The sequence below is a fragment of the Rutidosis leptorrhynchoides genome, chromosome 3 (genome assembly GCF_046630445.1).
Source record: "Rutidosis leptorrhynchoides isolate AG116_Rl617_1_P2 chromosome 3, CSIRO_AGI_Rlap_v1, whole genome shotgun sequence".
NCBI lineage: Eukaryota > Viridiplantae > Streptophyta > Magnoliopsida > Asterales > Asteraceae > Rutidosis > Rutidosis leptorrhynchoides.
The window spans coordinates 536,777,302-536,786,452 of NC_092335.1; the positions used below are offsets into that span (position 1 = coordinate 536,777,302).

The 9,151-nt window shown below is 32.9% G+C and overlaps 1 protein-coding gene across 1 annotated transcript; it reads right to left on the minus strand.

The window, feature by feature from the left end:
- Positions 1-251: 251 nt before the first annotated feature.
- LOC139898434 (uncharacterized) lies at positions 252-3,352 on the minus strand. Its single transcript, XM_071881166.1, has 7 exons — positions 3,234-3,352; positions 3,047-3,108; positions 2,615-2,698; positions 2,414-2,468; positions 1,255-1,390; positions 495-545; positions 252-379 (listed from the first exon to the last, which is right to left on the minus strand). Exons 1-7 carry the CDS (start codon positions 3,331-3,333, stop codon positions 280-282), a joined length of 588 nt encoding a protein of 195 aa, XP_071737267.1. The 5' UTR covers positions 3,334-3,352; the 3' UTR covers positions 252-279.
- Positions 3,353-9,151: the final 5,799 nt, after the last annotated feature.

Below are 9,151 nucleotides of genomic sequence, written 5' to 3' on the forward strand. Positions count from 1 at the left end.
GTTAGATATGTTCCTGTTTGGTGAGTGGTGTCATTCAAAGTGATTATGGGTGAAAAAAACTATGTTTAGTAAATAAATATATATAATGCAAGTTCCATGAAACAAAATCTCATCCTTCATCTCCATCAAATTCACAAAAAATGTCTTGCAAACATGTTTAAGAATTAAGAATCTTCACAACTTGTCATGGCACGGTGTTTTCGATCAAACAGATTTATCAATCTTGGTCGTCTACCTTGCACTGATGTAATAGTTCTCGTTTGCATATCGTAGTCTTAGTCAACGGGCCTTATAAGCGTACATGTAGTTTCTGAGTTTTTTAACTTCCTCGGATGATTCATTCATAAGACTATCCACATACAGACAAAATCCAGCTCCACTACAATGATCATAAGTATAATAAATTTTAATAATTCCATGCACAATATAGGGTTTAAAACAAACAAAACACACGGAAAATAAGAGTTGAGATCTATATAAGGGTAAATTAGTACCTTAAGGGACCAAAAGGGAGCCAAATTACATCCCACCGAAACTTGGACAACCTACAAGCCAGAACAACATTTTAGTTTCTAATCTCTCTCTCTCTCTCTCTTATATATATATATATATATATATATATATATATATATATATATATATATGTGTATATATATAAGGGAACAACCTTACGCTATACATGAGTATATGAGTCAAATTTTGGTTACATTATATCAAACGGGTCAAAGATGAAAGATATACAGTAGCTAAGATGGAAATGGTTCAAATTGGTCGACCGTTTCAAGTCTCCCAAAGTGTACATATTTAGAACAGTAACACTGCATGGGTGTATCCATCCCCGCGTACATATTATCCCCCTCAAATAGAGGTAGGTCTCCCAAGTGTAATTAATCAAGTATAAAACCTCCTAAATCACTTTATGCAAGAGAAAAAAAAAATCCTGTATAATTGATTTAAAATATTACTGTATTACTTTTACTCTTCACACTCTAAGTAGGTTAACCATCCCAAGATAGCCTAGTGGTTGGGAACCTGATATCCTCACAACAGGTCTCAGGTTCAAATTTCCACTAGTAGTGAAAAAACCCATCTAAGTATGTGACAAAACAAGTGTTTAGGTTTGCTAACTGTTTTGATCTGTTATTTAACCAACCTGTTATCCCAACTTAATATAGTGTTTTTGTAATTTTAATGGTATGAAAATTAACAATCTCTCGGGGAAGTAACTTATTGTGCAAGACAATCGTATCGTACTTGAACATATTATATAACCAGAAAGCCGCTAGCAAAACACCAACACAGCAAGAGAGCCAGAGCCATTGTCTACGAGATCGTGAGCCATGAAGCAGGCCAGCAATGGCCATTGAACAAACTAAAACCGCTACCCAGTCTGTCAAACAATGGATGATAAGATTTTGATCACCGAATTATAAAGTAATATAAATAAATATAGTGGTTACAGTTTGGGAAACAACTTATTGTGATTACAGAGGACAAAAATATGTAAGATTCGGATAGAACAAGCAAAACAACAACCTCTCTATGGCTCCTTTAATTCCACTTAACTACTATAATGGTTTATTAGATTCAGTGACTTAAGTGGCAAAGTTTAGAGCCATCACATGTAGAAATCGTTCTTCTCTGTTCACAGTATGAACCATTAAAGCCTATTCTCATACTATGCTCAACTTCCCTTATGATGAAGCTAGACAGGGAAGTTGGGTAGTTTGGGTAACGGGTCAAAGAGCAAGTTTGGGTAGAAGAAACAAGCTATTTCAAGCAAGGTAAAAAAGTGTCCAGTCAAGTTCAGGTTACCGGCATACAGTATTGTCCATTTCAAAAAGATTACCCAAATCAAAGGTGTTAAATATCAAAGAAAAGTAGAAGGTTGATTACGTGCATTTTATTATAAAACAGCAATTAAAAAAAAAAAAAAAAAGGATAAACAATAGTAGAAGGTTGCATGCATTTAAAAATAGTAACATATTCCATTTGACCCGTTTGAAATTAATTATAACCCATACTAACCAAGTGGTTGTAACTGTCACCTCTACACAAAACTCGTAAATAGTTATGGAAAGAAGAACTTACCAATGGTAAGGAAAAAGGAAGTGTGTAATGAATTATGCAAGCAATTGTAATTTTTGTAATTATTAAGAAATGACGAGACACTATCACATAAGTATGTTTATCAAATAATTTAATTTTCTACATAACATCTCTTTTAGCAGTGAGCTATCGAATCAGTTAATGATCAAGATTAACCCATAAGACATTTCAGATAATATTAGAAGCAATATAGGGTAATGACTAAAGAGAAAATCCATTAAGTACGACTGTACGAGATCACAATGTCATCACAGATGACAAAACAAAAGACGGAAAATATATAAGTTGGAGCGAGCAATCTAACCTGCTGCAATCACAATCCATGAATCAATCACATCCATGAAGTATGCATGATAACGCTGTCCAAAGCAACATATACACACAGATAAATGTTTGAATGATGTTTCATAAGTTTAAATGTCTTTATAAGTGATTTAAATGGCCACATAATTAACTAAACAGACTAACATATGATACATGTTTGATGTTTGATCATCTAACTTACCAACTCCCATGGCATAGTTGTTTGTCCATGAATTGAGAAAATGAGAAACGCTACGAAGCAACAAAGCAATCCCGAAAATACACGCTACAAGAAAACCACAAAAACCAAATAGAAATATATTTTTACATATTATTGTTATAACACAGAAACCATATAGTATAACTTTTTTAGAATTCAAATTTCAATTGCTTTGAATCAGCATTCAAGCAAATGCAAAGCAAATATGGTGTGGGATAAGTGGAATACATTTCATGGGAATTAGCCCATCAATAGTACTTTACAATCGGTAAATAGCGAATTTTAAAGTTTTTTTTTTTTTTTTTTTTATTATTGACGCCAAGTCTATATGATTATATGTATAAATATATAAATGTGTGTGTGTGTGTGTATGTATATATATGTAAAAAAAGAGTAAACTGCAAAGGTACAGACCCTCCAAAAAAGAGATTGTTGAGCTTGAGATGTTTCAAGTGATCTAACCAGCTCCTCCTGTTCTGCTGCAATACAAATATAAATAAATTTATATTTATAAATACAATTAAGGAAGGAAGGAAGGAAGGAATGAATGAACCCTAATTTTGGAAATTAAGGTGTGATTAAGAAAAGGAAAAAAAAAAACCTTGGATGTCGAGAGGTTGAAAATCGGAGATGGTAGGAAGGGATAAATTGTCGTCGGAATCGGAGCTCTTCCATCTCCTCGCCAGTCGATTCATCCTCATCTCTTCAACCAATTCGATTTTAAACTCATCTCTTCATATATTTATTTATTTATTTATTTATTTATTTATTTATTTATTTATTATTATTATTATTATTATTATTATTATTATTATTATTATTATTATTATTATTATTATTATTATTATTATTATTATTAACTTAAAAGTATTAAAACTTACAAAAAAAATTAGTGGGAAGCCTAGAGACAATCTGGGCCCCACACCTCTAGCAATAGCAAAACTTATCCTAGTAAAAATATGAGCAGCAGCACCGGCACCAATATCTTGCGCCATCGAACTCTTCTGAACCCGCCTTAGTAAAGAAACAGCATCCTTTTCTAATTCCCCAAGGGAAGAAAATGAGAAAGGAATGAAACCATAACCAATCGCCTGACAGCTAGATTCGTACTTGACCCGCTTCCGACGAGCCGCATCAACCACCGCACGTCCAGGGACAAAGTCAGAAAGCCCAGACTGTGTCAAAGGAGAAGACACTGTCAAGTCAACACAAACATCGCGACCACAATCCCAGGAATAAAGTAACACATCTGCAGGTCTGAGGGCCCTGTCGTTCCCTCCAGACAACCCAATGTCAACCTCCTTTCTCGCTGAAATCCCAGATCGATAACAAACATCAACAAGGAAATCCCGAACAACATTATGTCGATGCTTAATATGTAGTGACCCGAACTTTTCCATGTTATTATATATTAATTGAGATTGATATTTACATGATTAAATGTTTCCAACATGTTAAGCAATCAAACTTGTTAAGACTTGATTAATTGAAATATGTTTCATATAGACAATTGACCACCCAAGTTGACCGGTGATTCACGAACGTTAAAACTTGTAAAAACTATATGATGACATATATATATGGATATATATATAGTTAACATGATACTATGATAAGTAAATATATCATTAAGTATATTAACAATGAACTACATATGTAAAAACAAGACTACTAACTTAATGATTTTTAAACGAGACATATATGTAACGATTATCGTTGTAAAGACATTTAATGTATATATATCATATTAAGAGATATTCATACATGATAATATCATGATAATATAATAATTTAAAATCTCATTTGATATTATAAACATTGGGTTAACAACATTTAACAAGATCGTTAACCTAAAGGTTTCAAAACAACACTTACATGTAATGACTAACGATGACTTAACGACTCAGTTAAAATGTATATACATGTAGTGTTTTAATATGTATTTATACACTTTTGAAAGACTTCAATACACTTATCAAAATACTTTTACTTAACAAAAATGCTTACAATTACATCCTCGTTCAGTTTCATCAACAATTCTACTCGTATGCACCCGTATTCGTACTCGTACAATACACAGCTTTTAGATGTATGTACTATTGGTATATACACTCCAATGATCAGCTCTTAGCAGCCCATGTGAGTCACCTAACACATGTGGGAACCATCATTTGGCAACTAGCATGAAATATCTCATAAAATTACAAAAATATGAGTAATCATTCATGACTTATTTACATGAAAACAAAATTACATATCCTTTATATCTAATCCATACACCAACGACCAAAAACACCTACAAACACTTTCATTCTTCAATTTTCTTCATCTAATTGATCTCTCTCAAGTTCTATCTTCAAGTTCTAAGTGTTCTTCATAAATTCCAAAAGTTCTAGTTTCATAAAATCAAGAATACTTTCAAGTTTGCTAGCTCACTTCCAATCTTGTAAGGTGATCATCCAACCTCAAGAAATCTTTGTTTCTTACAGTAGGTTATCATTCTAATACAAGGTAATAATCATATTCAAACTTTGGTTCAATTTCTATAACTATAACAATCTTATTTCAAGTGATGATCTTACTTGAACTTGTTTTCGTGTCATGATTCTGCTTCAAGAACTTCGAGCCATCCAAGGATCCATTGAAGCTAGATCCATTTTTCTCTTTTCCAGTAGGTTTATCCAAGGAACTTAAGGTAGTAATGATGTTCATAACATCATTCGATTCATACATATAAAGCTATCTTATTCGAAGGTTTAAACTTGTAATCACTAGAACATAGTTTAGTTAATTCTAAACTTGTTCGCAAACAAAAGTTAATCCTTCTAACTTGACTTTTAAAATCAACTAAACACATGTTCTATATCTATATGATATGCTAACTTAATGATTTAAAACCTGGAAACACGAAAAACACCGTAAAACCGGATTTACGCCGTCGTAGTAACACCGCGGGCTGTTTTGGGTTAGTTAATTAAAAACTATGATAAACTTTGATTTAAAAGTTGTTATTCTGAGAAAATGAGTTTTATTATGAACATGAAACTATATCCAAAAATTATGGTTAAACTCAAAGTGGAAGTATGTTTTCTAAAATGGTCATCTAGACGTCGTTCTTTCGACTGAAATGACTACCTTTACAAAAATGACTTGTAACTTATTTTTCCGACTATAAACCTATACTTTTTCTGTTTAGATTCATAAAATAGAGTTCAATATGAAACCATAGCAATTTGATTCACTCAAAACGGATTTAAAATGAAGAAGTTATGGGTAAAACAAGATTGGATAATTTTTCTCATTTTAGCTACGTGAAAATTGGTAACAAATCTATTCCAACCATAACTTAATCAACTTATATTGTATATTATGTAATCTTGAGATACCATAGACACGTATACAATGTTTCGACCTATCATTTCGACACATCTATATATATTTCGGAACAACCATAGACACTCTATATGTGAATGTTGGAGTTAGCTATACAGGGTTGAGGTTGATTCCAAAATATATATAGTTTGAGTTGTGATCAATACTGAGATACGTATACACTGGGTCGTGGATTGATTCAAGATAATATTTATCGATTTATTTCTGTACATCTAACTGTGGACAACTAGTTGTAGGTTACTAACGAGGACAGCTGACTTAATAAACTTAAAACATCAAAATATATTAAAAGTGTTGTAAATATATTTTGAACATACTTTGATATATATGTATATATTGTTATAGGTTCGTGAATCAACCAGTGGCCAAGTCTTACTTCCCGACGAAGTAAAAATCTGTGAAAGTGAGTTATAGTCCCACTTTTAAAATCTAATATTTTTGGGATGAGAATACATGCAGGTTTTATAAATGATTTACAAAATAGACACAAGTACGTGAAACTACATTCTATGGTTGAATTATCGAAATCGAATATGCCCCTTTTTATTAAGTCTGGTAATCTAAGAATTAGGGAACAGACACCCTAATTGACGCGAATCCTAAAGATAGATCTATTGGGCCTAACAAACCCCATCCAAAGTACCGGATGCTTTAGTACTTCGAAATTTATATCATATCCGAAGGGTGTCCCGGAATGATGGGGATATTCTTAAATATGCATCTTGTTAATGTTGGTTACCAGGTGTTCACCATATGAATGATTTTTATCTCTATGTATGGGATGTGTATTGAAATATGAAATCTTGTGGTCTATTATTATGATTTGATATATATAGGTTAAACCTATAAATCACCAACATTTTTGTTGACGTTTTAAGCATGTTTATTCTCAGGTGATTATTAAGAGCTTCCGCTGTTGCATACTAAAATAAGGACAAGATTTGGAGTCCATGTTTGTACGATATTGTGTAAAAACTGCATTCAAGAAACTGATTTCGATGTAACATATTTGTATTGTAAACCATTATGTAATGGTCGTGTGTAAACAGGATATTTTAGATTATCATTATTTGATAATCTACGTAAAGCTTTTTAAACCTTTATTTATGAAATAAAGGTTATGGTTTGTTTTAAAAATGAATGCAGTCTTTGAAAAACGTCTCATATAGAGGTCAAAATCTCGCAACGAAATCAATTAATATGGAACGTTTTTAATCAATAAGAACGGGACATTTCAGTTGGTATCCGAGCGTTGGTCTTAGAGAACCAGAATTTTGCATTAGTGTGTCTTATCGAGTTTGTTAGGATGCATTAGTGAGTCTGGACTTCGACCGTGTTTACTTGAAAATGATTGCTTAACAAATTTTGTTGGAAACTATATATTTTTAACATGTGAATATTATGTGATATATTAATCTTTTAACGCGTTTGATATTATGTGATAGATGTCTACCTCTAGAACAAGTCCCATTGACTCACCTAATAATAATGAAGAGTCAAATGTAAATTGGAATGATTCGTGGACTGATTCACAAGTTCCCGAAGAGGAATCGGAAGAAGAGTCGGAACCGGAAGAAGAATCGGAACCGGAAGAAGAATCGGAACCGGATGAAGAAATTGAACCGGTGGGGGAAATAATAAAACGGTTAAGTAAAAGAAAATCCTCAACCAACCGACCAAGGTTAATTATGGTCAATGGTGTTTCCGCCAAGGAAGCAAAATATTGGGAGGATTACCAATTCTCCGATGAATCGGATTCCGACGAGAATTCCGATGATGTTATAGAAATTACCCCAACTGAATTTAAAAAGGCAAAAGAAAATAATAAGGGAAAGGGCATAAAAATAGAGAAATCTAATTCCAACCCCGATGAACTTTATATGTATCGTCAACCCCCGAAGTCCTTAAGTTGTAACAATGACCCGGGAACCTCTAAACCACCAGGTTTTTCTAAACCAATGTGGAAAATTACGGTTCGTATTAGGGGAACATCATATATCCCTAGAAACTTGGCAAAACGAACCAAAACCGAAGAAGAAGAAACAAGCGAGTCGGAATAAGATAGTTGTATTCATGTGGTGTAATATATGTAATATAGTGTGCTTATGCTTTATGATATATGTAAAAATTGCTTGTATTAATAAGTATTTTTTTATGAATCTAACTCTTGTCTATTTTACAGTATAAAAACACAAAATGGATAGAAAACCCAATATTTTAAGAGACCTACCCGGAGACATGATTGATGAAATCTTGTCTAGAGTCGGTCAGAATTCTTCGGCACAACTATTTAAGGCGAGATCAGTTTGTAAGACATTCGAAGAACGTTCCAAGAATGTCTTGGTTTATAAGAGACTTTCGTTTGAAATATGGGGGATATCACATTGGGAAACCCATAAGTTACGATGTGTTTACTTTGACGCATATATTGCAGGGAACCCAAATGCTATTTTACGCAACGGGTTAAGAAATTATTTTGACTCAATATATCCGAATATTGGACTTCGTGATTTAGAAAAAGCGGCTAACATGCAACATAAAGAAGCATGTTATGCTTACGGATTAGTAATGTTCGCTTCTCACCAAAGTGAGAACAAGAACATCGGGCTACAACTATTAAACAAAACGTTTCCACAAGTGACGGAGTCGGTAATTGAGGTAAGAAATGAGGTTTTTAGATTGTTACGGGACTGTTGGACATTACGTAACCCTCGTCCCTTTGACGACGTTACAACACGCTGTCTTATCAACGGCCATAATGGTTATGTTCCACAAGACCAAGGATGGGAAGTAGTCCTAGTAAAACCAGAATGCATGACTTGTTTCTGGACGTATGAATTACGTGTCTTTATTGCCTTTGCTTAACGACTTGTGTACTAGCTAGAATTATCTTCACACCTATCTTGTATCAAAGTTATTGTGTGCTATATTTCATGCTTTATGTAAAATAAGCGGTATTGTAAGTTTGTAAAATATTGTATAAAAGTTTGAACGCGAAATATTATTACAATCAGTTTTTCATATAGAATTGTAGTAGTTGAATTGTATATTAGCTACTAAGTATGAACTTAACGGGTAGGTACTACCCGAATTTAAACTTATAAAACGCTAATATGAAGAAAAAGC

Coding starts and splice junctions, on each gene's coding strand:
- LOC139898434 (XM_071881166.1), bottom strand. CDS start 3,333: ATGAGGATGAATCGACTGGCGAGGAGATGGAAGAGCTCCGATTCCGAC. Junction 2,469..2,614: donor CAACTATGCCATGGGAGTTG/GTAAGTTAGATG, acceptor TGCTTTGGACAG/CGTTATCATGCATACTTCAT. Junction 1,391..2,413: donor ATGGATTGTGATTGCAGCAG/GTTAGATTGCTC, acceptor ATTGTTTGACAG/ACTGGGTAGCGGTTTTAGTT.